Here is a 15,866-nt window from a genome sequence, read left to right on the forward strand (position 1 = left end):
ACACCAAGACACATCATAACTAAATCACCCCAGATTAAAAATAAGGAGAGAATCTTAAAAGCAGCAAGAGAAAAGGAGACAGTTACCTACAAAGGAGTTCCCATAAGACTGTCAGCTGATTTCTCAAAAGAGACCTCATAGGCAAGGAAAGGCTGGAAAGAAGTATTCCAAGTCATGAAAGGCAAGGACCTACATCCAAAATTACTTTACGCAGCAAAGGTATCATTTAGAATCAAAGGGCTGATAAAGTGCTTCCCAGACAAGAAAAAGCTAAAGGAGTTCATCATCACCAGGCCCTATTATATGAAAGTTAAGGAGGTTTATTTAAGAAAAGATCAAAACACCCTGGCTGGTGTGGCTCAGTGGATTGAGTGCCAGCCTGTGAACCAAAGGGTTGCTGGTTCAATAGCCAGTCTAGAATGCATTCCTGGGTTTTGGGCTGGATCCCTGGTGGGGGGGCACACAAGAGGTAACCACACATTGATGTTTCTCTCCCTTTCTTCCCCTCTATAAAAATAAATAAAATCTTTAAAAAAAAAACAGATATGCAGATCAGTTGACTAGAATAGAGAGCTCAGAAATAAATCCTCACCTATGTGGTCAATTATTTGACCACAAGGAGGCAAAGATATGCAATGGGATAAACAGCCTCTTCAATTAGCAGTATTAGGAAAACTGGAGAAGTACATGCAAGGTAAATGAAACTGGACCACTTTCTTACACCATATACACTTGAAAATGGATTAAAGCCTTAAATATAAGACCTGAGACCTTAAAAACATACAAGAAAACAGGCAGTCAACTATCTGACATAGCTTTTAACAATAACTTTTTGGGTATGTCTCCTCAGGCAAGGGCAACAAAAGAAAAAGTAAACAAATGGGACTACATCAAACTAAAAAGCTTCTGTGCAATGAAGGAAACTATCAACAAAGTGGGGGTACTTGCCAATAATACATCAGATAAGGGGTTAATGTTCAAAATATATGAGGACCTCAGACAACACACATACTAATCTCTGATTAAAAAATGGGCAGAGGCTCTGAATAGAAATTTCTCCAAAGATGTACAGATGGCTGACACGGGAAAAGATGCTCAACATCACTAATCAGGGAAATGCAAATTAAAACCACAATGAGCTATCACCTCACAGCGGTCAGAACGGCTATCGGCAATAAACCAACAAATAACAAGAGCTGGCCAGGATGTGGAGAAACGGGAACCCTCCTGCACTGTTGGTGCAAATGCAAGTAAGTGCAGCCACTATGGAAAACAGTACAGTGCTTCCTCAAAAAATTAAAAATAGAAGGTGGGCGGGGAGTGAAAAGGGAGGGTAAGAGGGGTCAAATGTGCAGCAACACAGGGAGATTAGACTTCAGGTGGTAAGCACACAATGCAAGGTACAGATGATGCACATGTGAAACTTATACACTGTTATTAACCAATTCACCCCAATCAATTTAATTTTTCAAAAAAATGGAGCTGCCCTATGATTCCACAATTCAACTTCTGGGTATTTATCTGAAGAAAATGAAAACACAAACAAAACAGAAATAGACTTACAGATTCAGAGAACAAATTGACAGATACAGAGGGATTGGGGGGCTGGGTGAAAAAGGTGAAGGGATTAAGCAAGATTAAATAAATAAATAAACAAAACAGACGCACAGACAAGAGTATGGTGATTACCTAAGGGAATGCAGGGTAGAAGGAGGCAGAAGAGGAACAAGGGGGGAAATGGTGATGGAACAAGACTTGACATGGGGTGGTGAACACACTATATACAGATAATTTATTATAAAACTGTATACCTAAAACCTATTTAATTTTATTAACCAAGGTCACCCCAATAAATTCAATTTAAAAACAGATATATGCAACCCTATGTTCATTGCAGCATTATTAGTAATAGTCAAAATATGGAAGAAACCAAATGTCCATCAACAGATGAATGGGGATAAAGAAGATATGCTGTCCATATATACAATGAAATATTATTCATCCATAAAAGAATGAAATCTTGCCATCTGTGACAACATAATGGACTTGAGGCTATTTTGCTATGTGAAATAAGTCAGGGAAAGGCAAATACTGTATGATCTCATTTATATGGGAAACCTAAAAAACCCAGATGAATAAACAAAACAGACCCACAGATGTAAAGAACAAGCTGATGGTTGCAGGGAGTTGGGGGGCGGGCACGGTGATAGAAGGATGGGAATAGAGAAAAAACACTAATACCTGGCTGATTAAAATAAATAAATAAGTAAATAACCAAAGTCAAGAATGAAAAAGGGGGCATCACTGCAGATTCTGACATTACAAAACCAATAAATATGTTATGAACAACTTTATAAACAACATCAATTTAAATAGTGTCATGAAATAAATTACTAGAGAAACCAAACTCACACAAAAAGATAGGAATAATCCTATAATTAATAAATAAATTTAATCAATAATTAAAACCCTTACCACAAAGAAAATTCCAGATGGCTTTGCTGGTAAATTTTTCCCAAACATTTAAGGAAAAGATAATGCCAATCTTAAAATAAAATATTCCAGAGAACTGCCCTGGTTGGAGTAGCTCAGTGGATTGAGCACAGGCTGTGAACCAGGCATCACAGGTTCGATTCCCAGTCAGGGCACATGCCTAGGTTGCAGGCCATTGCCCCCAGCAACCACACATTCACACATTGATGTTTCTCTTTCCCTCTCTCTCTCTCTCTCCCTCCCTCCCTCCCTCCCTCCCTTCTCTAAAAATAAATAAAACCTTTAAAAAATATATTCCAGAGAATTAACACACAATTACTAAATTTTCACTATCACTTTGTAAGGAATGTATATGTTAAATAACTATGCTGTACACCTAAAACTCACATAACAATGTATGTCAATTATACTTTAATTTAAAAAAATAAAAATATTCCAGAAAACATAACAAGAGGCAATTTCCCCTCCCTTAACTCCTTTCGATAAGTATATTATAAAAGAGAAAAATTATACGTCAAACCCACTTTTGAGCACAAAGGCAAATCTTGAACAAAATTTTAAAAACCAAATCCAGAAAATAACTAAATAAGCTCAGTATGGTTTATTTCAGGAATGCAAAGTCAGTTGTATATTTTTAAAAAATCAATTAATATATTTCACACTATCAAAATTAAAAAGAAAAACCAAATGATCATCTTAATAGCTGGAAAAAATGTGTTATCAAATAATTCAACATTCATTCACAACAAGAATCTCTGGCAAGCTTAGCATTAAGGAGCTTAATGTGATAAAGGGTACAGTATCTACAAAAAACCTACAAGAATCCTATGAATGGTGAAGTAATTTCTCTGAGGTCAGGAGTTAAAGATACCAGCTAATACCACTTCTCTTTAACATTTTACTAAAGTCCTAGCTGGTACAGTAAAGCAAGAAAAAGAAATAAAAGGTACAGGGATCAGAAGGAAAGAAATAAAACTGTCATAATTCACAAAAGATACTCAGAAATTTTCAAAATTGCAGTTCAATTACTAGAATTAGTACACAAACTTAGCAGTATCAACTGCATTTCTACAACCACAACAAAAAGAGAACCCCCAAAATTTTAAAGATGCCCTTTAAAAAAATCACACGAATAAATCTAACACCAGATGTACAACATCTCTGTGCAAAACGCTATGAAAACACTGAAGAAAGTGCTGACTAGCGTGGCTCAGTTGGTTGGGTGTTGTCCCAGAAAGCAGAAGGTCCCCTGGCTTGATCCCGGGTCAGGGCACATGCCTGGGTTATGGGTTAGGTCCCTGGGTGGGGTGCCGCACTAACCAATATTTCTCTCCCTCTCTTTCTCCCTCCCTTCCCCTCTCTCTAAAAATACATAAATAAAATCCTTAAAAAACAACAATAAAACTCAAAAATATCTAAGGGCTTCTGATGTTGGGTGGGGAAGGCTGAAAATGGTGCTTTGTATGCTGGCATGGGACTACCTTTCCTTCCAGTTCAAGTATCTTCCAAAATCATCATAAAACACTGTCAAACAATGAACAGCACACTGATAAACCAGCACTTATTGTAACTCTAAGAGCCAGAGCAAGCTACTTTGGAATCCAAAAGATGACAGGGGTCTCTCTCAGCATGCAGGCGTAAGTGGGAATGCTAAACTCCCAACTCAAGATAAGAGTCACTTCTGGAAAGGCAGGTTAATGGGAGGTGGGAGAGCTTAAAGGCCTTATTCTAAGGTTTTACTTCTCTGTCTATATTTTTTTCATTCTGTCAAAATCAAAGGATAAGGAAAATATGGAAGTGTTAAAATTTAACAAAATAGTGTGTGAATATGAGTACTTCTTATATATTTACTATATGCTACATTGGAAATATTCATAATTAAAGGGAGTAAAATAAAAGGTCCTGTCCTCCTTACTGCCCTCATTTCTCCAAGTAAAATTTCTGCTTCAGTCTAAGCTAGTCATCCGTTTAGCACTCTAGAAACGAAGTATAAGATATTCAAAAATACTTATGTTCTTTACCACCACTGCCACTAAATCCCACATTTTCTCCTTCTCTGGGCTAAATATCTCCTTTCTGGTTCATCCATGTTTCATGTACCCACCATTTCATGTCAAATTTTCCATACGCTTCACCATTCCAGCCATTCTATCTTGGATGGTAATACCCCTCAACATGAAATGCTAAGATCCTCATACCTGCACTGTGAAAGGTTCCTCGGTGTCTCATTTGCACCACCAAATTTTAACTCCCGGATAGAATAAATTAGTTATTTTCCCTTCTAGCTAGCCAGCTATACAACCTCCCAAAAGGAGAAGGCCCATGTAGTAGGCACTGGGCTGTAACCTACCCAACATCCACAGTCCCCTTTTCCAACACAACGCCACCCTGCGGTCTCAGCGGATCACAGAGGTCCCGCCCCTTCCAATCCCCTCTGGTTTGGCTAGAAGCACCTGACACAATTCTGTCCAATAAGACTTGAGGGGGTCTCGGGCTGCTGGGCTTTGAGCAAGGTTTGTACACTCTTAAAAGGAGATAAAAAAGAAAACAGTCTCTTCTCCCCCTGAACACTACCCCATCGGAGCATGTTCTCCAGAACTGCAACAGCGGTGTTGCAACCACGCGGATTTAGCTGAGGAAGGCAGGCTGGGAGAGTTGTGCTGAGCTTTCAACTAACCAACCCTAAGGCGCCCAGCCTCAAACGCTGATTATCTTATTTCTGGACCACAATCTTATTCCAGTCCTCTTGGTTACTGAATCAACCTCTTCCTAATGTTCTGTCCATCAACTAAGGCAGTGATTGCAAGTCTGGTTTTTGTAGCATTTTCTCTTCCAAATAACCCCATACCGTGATTTTTAGACGACTCCCCCGGAGAGTCATATTTTCATTCATTCGTGTGTGTGTGTGTGTGTGTGTGTGTGTGTGTGTGTGTGTATTTGCAGAACACAAAGATGAAACAAGCTCAGTATTTTTTTAAATGAATTTGCATATTACATTAAAAGACATTAAATGCTTTTAAAAAGCCACAGAGCCCTGACTGTAGCTCGGTTCAAGCATCATCCCCATACACCAAAGTTGCAGGTTCAGTCCTCGGTCAGGGCACAGACAAAAATTAACCAATGAATGCATAAATAAGTGGAACAACAAACTGATGTTTCTTTCTCTTCTCTCTCCCACTTCCTCTCTCTCCCACTTCCCCCTCCCTCTCCCCTCCTTTCCTATCTCTAAAATAAAAAAAATAAAATAAAAATAATAAAAAGCCATAGAAAATGTAAAAGCAAAGTCCCCTGTAATTACATTCTTTAGAGATATATATGTGCTTCTATGAAATTAGCTTCTTTTAAAAAAAATTCCAATCCAGTTTTCTGGTAGTGGGCAAGACAGATAGATATGTGTAAAAAGAAATAGCCCTGGCTCGCGTAGCTCAGTGGATTGAGCGTGGGCTGGGAACCAAAGTGTCCCAGGTTCGATTCCCAGCCAGGGTACATTCCTGGGTTGCAGGCCATAACCCCCAGCAACCGCACATTGATATCTCTCTCTCTCTCTCTCTCTCTCTCTCTCTCTCTCCCCCCACTCCCTCCCTTCCCTCCCTAAAAATAAAGAAAGAAAGAAAGAAGGAAAGAAAGAAAGAAAGAAAGAAAGAAAGAAAGAAAGAAAGAAATCCACAGCCAAAAGGGACATGTTATGAAACACCCTGATGTAGAGGAAAGGAAGTAAACAGGCTGAGAATGGGACAGGCAGATTCATGCCTTGGCCCTGCTGCATGACTGTATACAGGTGGCCTTTCCAGGTTCCCTTCTTAGGTGGAGATAAGAGTACCTACTTCACCAGGCTGTCTTGGAACTTATATAAGACAGTGTACCCAAATAAGCTTTTGGGGTTTTTTAGTTGTTGCTGGAGTGTTGTCTTGTTTTTCTCTACTTGCAGAGAAGAATCACCTGGGGAGCTGTTGAAAATGAGAACTCCCAGATGCATTCAATGAGAACCCCTGGGGGCGGGACGGAGAAATCACGTGCCAGAGCATTCAGTAGAGTAAAAAGGACTGCCCATTATTTGTTGTCAGTACTGTACTGTTTAGGATCTAACACCCGCAGTGTGAATAACAAATGAAAACTCCTGTTTTAAAAAATAGATTACAGTTATACATAAAAGATTTTATCAAATAAAGACTTCATGGTACTTATGTAAGAAAAGTCCCTTAGCAAAAGTGATTATTAGTTATACTTGATACAAAGGACTAGAACGCATTTCTATTCGAGTGAGCCTTCATGGTTCACCTTCCACCTCAGGCCATAAATCAAGGTGCACTACAGTAAATATAATTAAGCATTAGAAGAATCTAGTTGACCTCACTTTTTGAAAAAACAACGCATCAAAACTGGAGTGTGGGAGACTGCAAATTCTTTCTCAAAATGCCCCCTCCGTAGAGACTACAGTTACCATACAAATATTTATCCCTACTTCTTAATCACACAGACAACTTTATTTTCTTTAACAGTTCATTTTAGGACAACTCAAAATAATAATTGGTAGGTACAGGCTTCATTACACAATACATGCCATTTTATGAAATGCTGTATACTCAACAGAACCAGAAGGATATACACCACCAAAGTATTTACCGTGAGGTTTCCCTGCACAATATGACTTCAGGTTATTTTTCATTTCTTATGCTTACATGTATTTTTAAAAACATTTTACTTACTTATTTTTAGAGGGAAAGGGAGGGAGAAAGAGAGGGAGAGAAACATCGACAGGTTGCCTCTTGCAAGCCTCTGACTGGGGGCCTGACCAGGCCTGCAAACCAGGTATGTGCGCTGACTGGGAATGGAACTGGCAACCCTTAGATTTGCAGGATAACGCCCAACCAACTGAGCCACACCAGTCAGGGCTACAGGCATTTTTTATTTTCACAATGAACAGCACTACCTATATAATATTTATACTGTTATTTTAAAAAGAAAATGCAAATGCATAAGTCTGCAAATTCCATAAGGGTAAATAATGTAGTTAAAGAATCTTGAAAAGTTTTTAAGTTTTGATTTTCCAAAGTCAAAAATATCAGGTAAGTTTAAAAATCTGATTTTTATATTTGGAAAAAATTAATAACTCTTCACATATTACTACCAAAAATTCTAAAGCTCTTTAACTTGAAAAAATAACTATGTTTTCAAATGCTATAAAATATTATTGGGCCCTGGCTGGTGCGGCTCAGTGAACTGGGCACCACCGGTCTGCGGACAGAAGGGTCACCGGTTTGATTTCCAGCTAGGGCACATGCCTGGGTTGCGGTCCAGGTCCTCAGTTGGGGGTGTGTGAGAGGCAACCACACACTGATGTTTCTCTCCCCCCTCATTCTCCCTCTCTTTCCTTCTCTCTGAAAATAAATAAAATCTAAAAGAAGAAGAAGAAGAAGAAATTACTGGGTCAACTGACAAACTAGAATACAGGCAGTATTTGATTTCATTAAAGTAGTGTATCAATGTTAAATTTCCCTAAATCAATAACTATTCCAAAATTACGTATGACAATGTCATTGCTTCTTAACAAACACACACTGAAGTTTTCAGGGGTAAAGGGGCATGATTTATGCAACTTAACAGTTCAGCAAAAAAATGAGTAACAGAATTAATGACAAAGCAAATGCTTAGTAGGGGGAATGTTAACTACTGGTGTCCCTGGGTAAAGGGCATGAGAGTTGTTTGTATAATTTCTGCAGGGGTTTTTTTTGGTAAGCTTAAAGTTATTTCTAAATAAAATTTAATTGAAAAAATCAAGAGAGGAAAAACTAAACATTTAAAGTTGTCCTAAGAAAACACTTAAGAACATACTGGACCAACTTCAAGCAAGAATTTTTGGGGCAAAAAAATAGCAATATTTTAAATTGTGCTTAAAAAAAAACACATGCAGAACCAACTGCAAGCAAGACATTAAATCAGCAATCCACTAGAAATATGTGAGCCCTGGATGTAGTATTTTCTAGTAGCCACGTTCAAAATTAAAAGAAACAAGTAAAACTAATTTTAATATGTTTTACTTAGCCAATGTCTAAAATATTATTATTTCAATGCAATCAATGTAAAAATTATTAATGAGGGGGGTGGAAATGGGAGGGAGGTGGGAAGGAGGTGGGAAGGGCTGGGGGGTGGTCTGGGATGGCAGTAAAAGACAGAAAACTATACTTGAACAACAATTAAAATAAAATAATTAATGAGATAGTTTACATTTTTTTCATACTAAGTCTTCAGAATCTGGTGTGAATTTTACAATTATAGTACATCTCCACACAGATGTTAAATTTTCAAATGAAATACTTAATGTGCATTTATATTTCACAAAATGTACAGTTAGAAAAGTAGGTTCACATAACCAAGTTGTTTCAAACATAGTTAAAAGTTTTCCAGTGACTGATTTGAGTATCAGTCTTTAGAAGCAGAAGTAGCCCTGATCAGTGTGTCCAGTTTGTCGGGCATCAACCAGCAAAGCAAAAGGTGGCCAGTTCCATTTGTCAGGGCACGTGCCTGGGTTGCGGTTTGGCCCAGAGCCGGGCGCATAAGAGGGGCAACTAACTGAGCGATGTTTCCCTCTCACAGCAGTGTTTCTCACCCTTCCTTTCTCCCTCCCTTCTCCTCTCTAAAAATAAGTAATGTTTTGTTAAAAAGAGCCTAAAATATTCATTTTCAGGTCTAGGGAATAGTATTATTTAAAAAGTAAAAGTAAGTGAAAATTAAATACAATGGAAAATTCATTCCTCAATCACACCAGGCACAACTGCAAGGTTATTATCCACAAGTGGCTATGCTGGGGGGCGCAGGCAGGTCTAGATGATGAAACAAATCCCTTCTATGAAAGGAGGACCTGATTGTTAAAACAGTTTATCGTATTCATCAAAAGATTTCAAAGACAGTTATGATAAAATAAGGACTGATATTCCTATCAGATGCACTGGTATCTCTCCAAGTCATAATCAGACATTCCTCGTGCCACCACTCAGAAATACGCCAACACAAAGCCTCTTTACCTTCTGTTGCAGGGATCATACTTTGACTTCCCTGAAAACTGGCTATCAAATGGCCTACTTTCTTTCCAAAGTGGAGGAAAGAACTCACGTTCTGGCTCTCAGAAGCCTCAATGTCCACTTTATACAGTGCAGAGTTTCAGCACAAATACGTTTGAGAATCCCAAATGGGATCGTGCACACAACAGGATTTGTCCTGGATTTAAAAAAGGAAGTGACCCTGAGTACAGAGGTGTTTTTTCTTTTTAAACAGGTGTAAGAGATTAATTCAGTCAACACCAAGCAACACTAAAGATTCTCCAATTAATAATTCTGTGCCAAGCAACTTGATCAGGGATTTGGCTAGAATCCCCTTGGCTAATCTCAATAAAGACCTTCCCAAAGACATCCAGATTTAGGCCATTCTCATCTAAATTAAGGCTTAAGCAATCCTTTGCCTGACAACAAGTAAATAAAATAAAAATATATACATACGCATAAAATCCTGCCTGCTTGACAAAAGAAAAAACCATTTGAAAAATAATTTAGTGTGGGCAAAAATATAGTTCTGAAGAAAAGAAATTTTAAAATAGCATTTAAAAAATCATTTTAGGGAGCCAAGCAATGTGGTGGGTAACAATCTAAATTCAATACACAACTAATTCTGAAATTGTTAGTTCTCTCTTGAAGCAAGCATACCAGCGTTAATATTCTGCTTAAACTTGAAAGGAAAATACTCTTTAAAACGGATGAATTCTTTACACTGAATTCACTAGTGTCTGAAGTTACTCATACCCCTGGGAAGTGAGGTAAGAGTGTGAACAATCGTTTCTATAAGCTTTAAGTTCTGTATTCTATGCAAAATCCTTTTTTCCCTTCCCCTCCCAGCCCACTGACCTAGCTTGCTTTCATGCGACATCATACCGGGAATCAAAGATATAAATCTAACCATTGTGTGTAGGCTCAAGTAACTGTAATCTAAAGACTTTTTTCCCTAAAAAATCATTTGTCTTAAAGCTTTCCCTAAAGCTTTAAGCAGAATACAAATGTTTTCAGCTGTTCCATCTGAAAAAGTTCGTCTTGATTAGATTTATTTTACCCGTGGAAATACTTAACATTCTGTACAACACATTCTAACTTGGGGTTTTTATTAGGAAGTCTGTCAATGCCTATGTAATCAAATCCAGTCTCACTTCCCTCTGAAATTAGCTAAATAGGCAGAAATCAACTGTAATCTTTGAAATAGAGAAGAGGGAAAAATATAAACGACACCACCAGAAACACCCATTCCAGTCCAACAGCTCAAGGGCCATTTCAAGAAGGCAGGTAAAAATAAGTCCCACGTCCCCGCACGAACAGAAAGGTTTCTGTGCAGCGGCGGTGTCCAGACATGCTGCAGAACCACATCGACCCCAAGGACTCGCCTATTCCCGCGGCTTCAACTCCAGCGAATCGCCCACGAATCCAGGCCACATAACCATCTCGCAGCACAAAGATGTTTCCAGGGCTAGCAGAACTACTTAAGTTCTGGCACCAAAAAAAAAGTAGGGTTGCAGAAAAAGAGTTTTTACCTTGCTTACTCGAGGAAACCCACTCTTAAAAGGGAGCAACACGGCCACCCGAGAGGGGCTTTCCCTTCTTTTAACCAGACTCAGGCAAAGAGGTCTAACAATTCCTCTCCAAGGCCTCCTCAACGCTGGCAGGGTGGACCTCCCGGAGAGGGAGGCATTAGAGCAGGAAGCAGAGGGACACCCGCGGCCGGTGCAGGAGCGCTCTCACCGCGCAGCCCAGGCGCGCTCGCCCGGCACCCCAGCGCTTCCACGGGGCCAACCTAGGAAGATGCATCCCACAACCGAGCCCACCTCGCCAACAAAGGATGCAAAAACCCGCTTCCCGTGGGGAAAGCCCCTCACCGTCCGCGAGCAGCGCGCTGCCCCAATAGTCTGCACCGCTTCGAGGTTGGGTCTGCCGACCCAGGCTCGCATCGTCCGGGGGAAAGTCGCGGTGGGCGTCTGGACCGCGCAGGGTCCCCCGAGGACGCGGAGGGGTCGCGGGCGGGATGGGGGCTGGGTCGGCCGAGGCGGTCCGCCGCCCCCCGCAGCCCCGATGCCTTTCATTTGGCCTCTGCGGCGGCCGAGGCAGCCCGACCTCCACGGCTGAGCACTGCACCAAGCAGGGGTGCGGGGGAGGGAGTGCCAGACCCGCCGCAGCGCCGGACCACCACCTCCCCGTGTGCGCGCGCCCCCCAACCACCCGCCCACAGGCCGCGCTCCCACGGCGGGTGAAAAACACTGCGCTTGGTCGTTCGTCCGCTCCCCACCTCGATGTAGCTGGCCAGCGCCGCGGCGGGTGCCGTGAGCCCGAGCAGGAGCAGTACCAGGAACCTGCCCGTGGCCGCGGCGGCCCCGGTCCCGGTGGTCGCCATCCCTCGCCGGGTCGCTCTAGCGCTCGGCCTGAAGCTCACACACAGGGAGCGAAGACCTTCCCCACAGCGACCCAGAAGCATCTGAAGGCAGTTCGCCGCCGCCCCGGGGGTTTTACACCAACCGGAACTGACTTCATAAAGCCACGCCCTCCTCCTCCACTACCCAATGCCAGCCTGTAGAACCGCTCCAAGACACTGCCTTTTGGTCAGCCCACACCCAATCACCGGACGAAAGAGCCTGCACCTCCCGCCCTCTCCAGCCTCGCGCCAGGCCCCGTCCCCGTTCGCTGACAGCTCCTCCCCGCCCCAACTTGTGTGCGGGGGTGTGCGTCGGGTGGGCTCTGGGCCCACCTCAGCCCGGGTAGCTGCTCGCAGGGACCTCCAACACCCCGCGCGGTTATCAGTCGGCGCATCGCTGCTCAGCCCGTCTGCAGCCTCCTGATCCGGGCACGCCCCGCTCCCCCGCCCTTACGGGGTATTTTTCAGATTCTTTTGGGTACCGCCCTCTTTTTGGTTCTGTAAAATGGTTCTACAGAATTAAAAAAGCAGGATAAAGTTTTCCCGGTCCTGGCTGGGTAACCGAAGGCCCTTTCCCCGAAAGAGAGGAAGGGTAAATGAGGCAGTTTCCTCCTCTCCCTACCCCTGCTCCGGGCGCGCCCCTTTCCACCCGGAGCCGGCTTCGCCCTTGCTTCGCCGCGGTACTCGGCGGTGTTTTCCACGCTTTTGACCTTTGTTCCTTAGGCCTTATTCTTGTCCTTCCTTCCCAAGACTCTAGCCAGATTTAGCTGTCTCCCACGGAGACCAGTGGTGCAAGGACCACGTTTGACCTTAAACCCAGGTTCCCTTTCCTGCGTTATAGGAAAAGATCGTGTTTCTTTTGGGGGGTTAAGATCTCTAGCAAGAGAACTGCTTCTCTGTGCCTTCTTGCTCCACTGTATTTCTCCTTCAACTGGGAACACGTTCTGCTGCCCCTTTTCACAACTGGCACACCCTCCCCACGGCTTCGTTTTCTCTCAATAACCATGTGATTTATAACCCATCCTTTGTAGAGTCCTTGTTAGTCCCTTTAGGTTCAACCAAATAAGTAAAGAGCAGGGTCTCTACCCCAGAAAACAGTAAAAAGGAAGAGACAGCGTCCATAGATTAAATAGAGTGGCGCAATGAGAACACTGGATTTTCCAGCCTTATTGCTGACATGCACAGTTCCTGGTGGTTAAACAGGCTCTGCCCCATTCCCTAAACACAACCCATACCTTTCCAGTATAGCCCTTCCTAGGCTGCAATGTCCACTCTCGAACCTTTACCTGTAGAAAGCATTTGCGTTCTTCCTCAGCTCAGTTGGATGTGTCATCATCACCTCTTGACTTCCCAGAGTGCTGTTTCCCATTATAGCTCTTCCTTGTTCCCTTAGTTATTTCCATTACTTGTCTTACCACTAATAAGATTTCAGTAAGTCATATACCACAGGATCCCCTCACAGTGGAGACCTCGGCACGTTTTATGGACAGGAATTCCCAGTTCGGGGTGCAGTGAAGAGGAAACTTTGTTTCAGTGCAAAACAGCTCAATGGTGGTACAGCAGGGCTGTGAAAACAGCACCACTGTGAGGCAGCTCTGCTCCAGTTCACTGCTGCTGTGTTCCAGACTGCTCTAGCAGGGTGGCAGTCTCTAGAGCAAAGGGCAAGTGTGTTCCCAGAGCCACAGGGAAGCTGGCTTATGTAGACAGAAGTCCTTACCCCTGTTTCCATCCTCATGCAAATAAGGACTCCCCAAGTCCTTGAGGTTGACTGGTTCAAAAGGCACTGTCCTGACTGGTCAGAATAGAAAGACTTCGATTGGTCAAAGCTGCGCAGCTCTAAGTGTTTGGGGAAAGCCTCGGTACTATTGGTTGAAATAGGTCTCCATCCTTTATAAGGGCTGGCTCAGATGGCAGAAATACAGTGCAGGCCGGCAGTTCAGCACAGAGGCAAGTAGTTTAGTGCAGGCTTCTCCCTGAACAGTGCAGTTTGTGTGAGGGGCCCAGTATAGAAATGACTGTTAGGCTCTGTTTTGTTTGGTTTTGTTATTCACACTTGAGCCCAGTTAACTACCAGACGCCCTTTTAGTCCGTATCTTCTTTCTCAGGGTGCTGACACTGACACCAGTTATGCTGGCTGGGTTCTAGTCCTAATATTGTTGCTCTGAACTTGAGAGTGTCCGCCCCAGAGTTCATGTATGTTGAAGCCCTAAACCTACTGTGATGATGATGATGTTTGGAGATAAGGTCTTTGGGAGGTCATTAGAATTAGATAAGGTCCTGAGCATGGGGCCCTCATGATGGCATTGGTATAAGAAGAGACCAGAGAGCTTGCTTCTTCCTCTCACCCTTCCTGGCACCCTCCTCCATGTAAAGACATTGAGAGAAGGAGATCAGGAAAAGAGCTTTCACCAATGAACCGTGATCTTGGACTTCCCAGCCTGCAGAACTGTGTGAAATAAATTCCTGCGGTTTAAGCCACCCACTCCGTAGTAATTTATTATGGCAACCGGAGCTGACTAGTACAGCTGCATAGCTTTGGGCAAGCCAAGCCCTTCATCATTTGGACTGTCCTTCTCTGTCAAGTGTGAATATTAAAAACCTGTCTCACTTCACCCATTTGTGCAATTCCATGAAAAATGAATGTACAATAGTAGAAATCTTGAAGACACTAAGGGGTGAAAGGAGGATGAAGCAACATGTTACCAAGTACAAGTGTTCCTATGAAAGTATGTGTGCAGCCCTGACCAGTGTGACTCAGTTGGTTGGGTGCTGTCCAGAAAAGTGAAAGGTCACCAGTTCGGTTCCCAGTTGGGGCACATGCCTGGGTTGCAGGCTGGTCCACTTGCTATTTCTCTCCCTTTTTCTCTCCCTGCTTTTCCCTCTCTCTAAGAATAAATAAATAAAATCTTTAAGAAAAAAAAGTCTGTGTGGAAACAGTATCAAGTGACTGCCCAAGGCATTGTTCTGTGGTGGAGCCTTGGGTGACTCTTATACGTCCCCTCTAGGGCCTGTTTCCCTGCCCACAAAATCAGCGACTTGAACTCAGGGATCTGTGAATCCCTATGAATCTAAATGCTGAGAGAAAAAAAGAAAGTGAAATTATCTGAGTTCCGAGCAGTTTCCCAATATATTCATACTTTTGGGACTGTCTATTCAAGACTGAGGGCTAATATCATGAGATGGCACAAAGAAATTTGGAAAATGCTGTGTTTTCAATCTAAAATTAGTTCCTAGAAGAAGTTTTTTTTGCATTTTTTGGTCACTAAAGGATCATTAATAGGAGCTTATTGCCTGATTTTTCAATGTTCTTGATTTTTAAATGTTACCCTCTTTTTACTCAATGACACTGAGAGGCAGGCCCATACCTGGTCTTGCAATTCTCAAACAAAAATTTTTTCATGCTAAATATACTCATGTCAGCTACCAAGTCATTTGAAGAGTACTATGTTTTCATTTCATCACCCTTTGTGCATGAAACTAAAAAGTCCTAAAATAACCTCCTGTTTTTCTCTGTTTTCTTAGAAATCAGACTTTCTCCTAAGAGTTCTCTTCCATGTAGACTGAAGATTATTGGGAAAAAGAGTAAAGTTTATGTCCCTAAACATGTACTTATATGAGCAGCACTCACTCCTTTTTTCTTTTTTAAAGATTTTATTTATTTATTTTTAGAGAGGGGAAGGGCGGGAAAAAGAGAGGCAGAGAAACATCAATGTGTTGTTGCCTTTCTAGGGCCCCCACCAGGGACCTGGCCCACAACCCAGGCATGTGCTCTGACTGGGAATCAAACAGGCAACCCTTTGGTTCGCAGTCCGGCACTCAGTCCACTGAGCTGCACCAGTCAGGTAAAGTCATGATTTTAAAACTTAAAAATTGGATACAATGTGATTTATTTTGACAACTCACTACATTGTCTTTGTTTTTCTCATTACAAA

The 15,866-nt window shown here is 42.3% G+C and overlaps 1 protein-coding gene across 4 annotated transcripts in view; it reads right to left on the minus strand.

Annotated features, from left to right (window-relative positions):
• APLP2 (amyloid beta precursor like protein 2) overlaps positions 1–12,009 on the minus strand; it is a 67,334-nt gene extending 55,325 nt beyond the window's left edge. For all 4 annotated transcript variants that reach the window (XM_045860155.1, XM_045860154.1, XM_045860153.1 and 1 more), the window contains exon 1: positions 11,812–12,009. In XM_045860155.1, the coding sequence (XP_045716111.1) occupies positions 11,812–11,997 (186 nt within the window). In that variant the 5' untranslated portion in view covers positions 11,998–12,009. The remainder of the gene's footprint in view (positions 1–11,811) is intronic.
• Positions 12,010–15,866: the final 3,857 nt, after the last annotated feature.

The sequence above is a fragment of the Phyllostomus hastatus genome, unplaced genomic scaffold (genome assembly GCF_019186645.2).
Source record: "Phyllostomus hastatus isolate PE091 unplaced genomic scaffold, TTU_PhHast_1.1 phas_scaffold_193, whole genome shotgun sequence".
Classification (NCBI taxonomy): domain Eukaryota; kingdom Metazoa; phylum Chordata; class Mammalia; order Chiroptera; family Phyllostomidae; genus Phyllostomus; species Phyllostomus hastatus.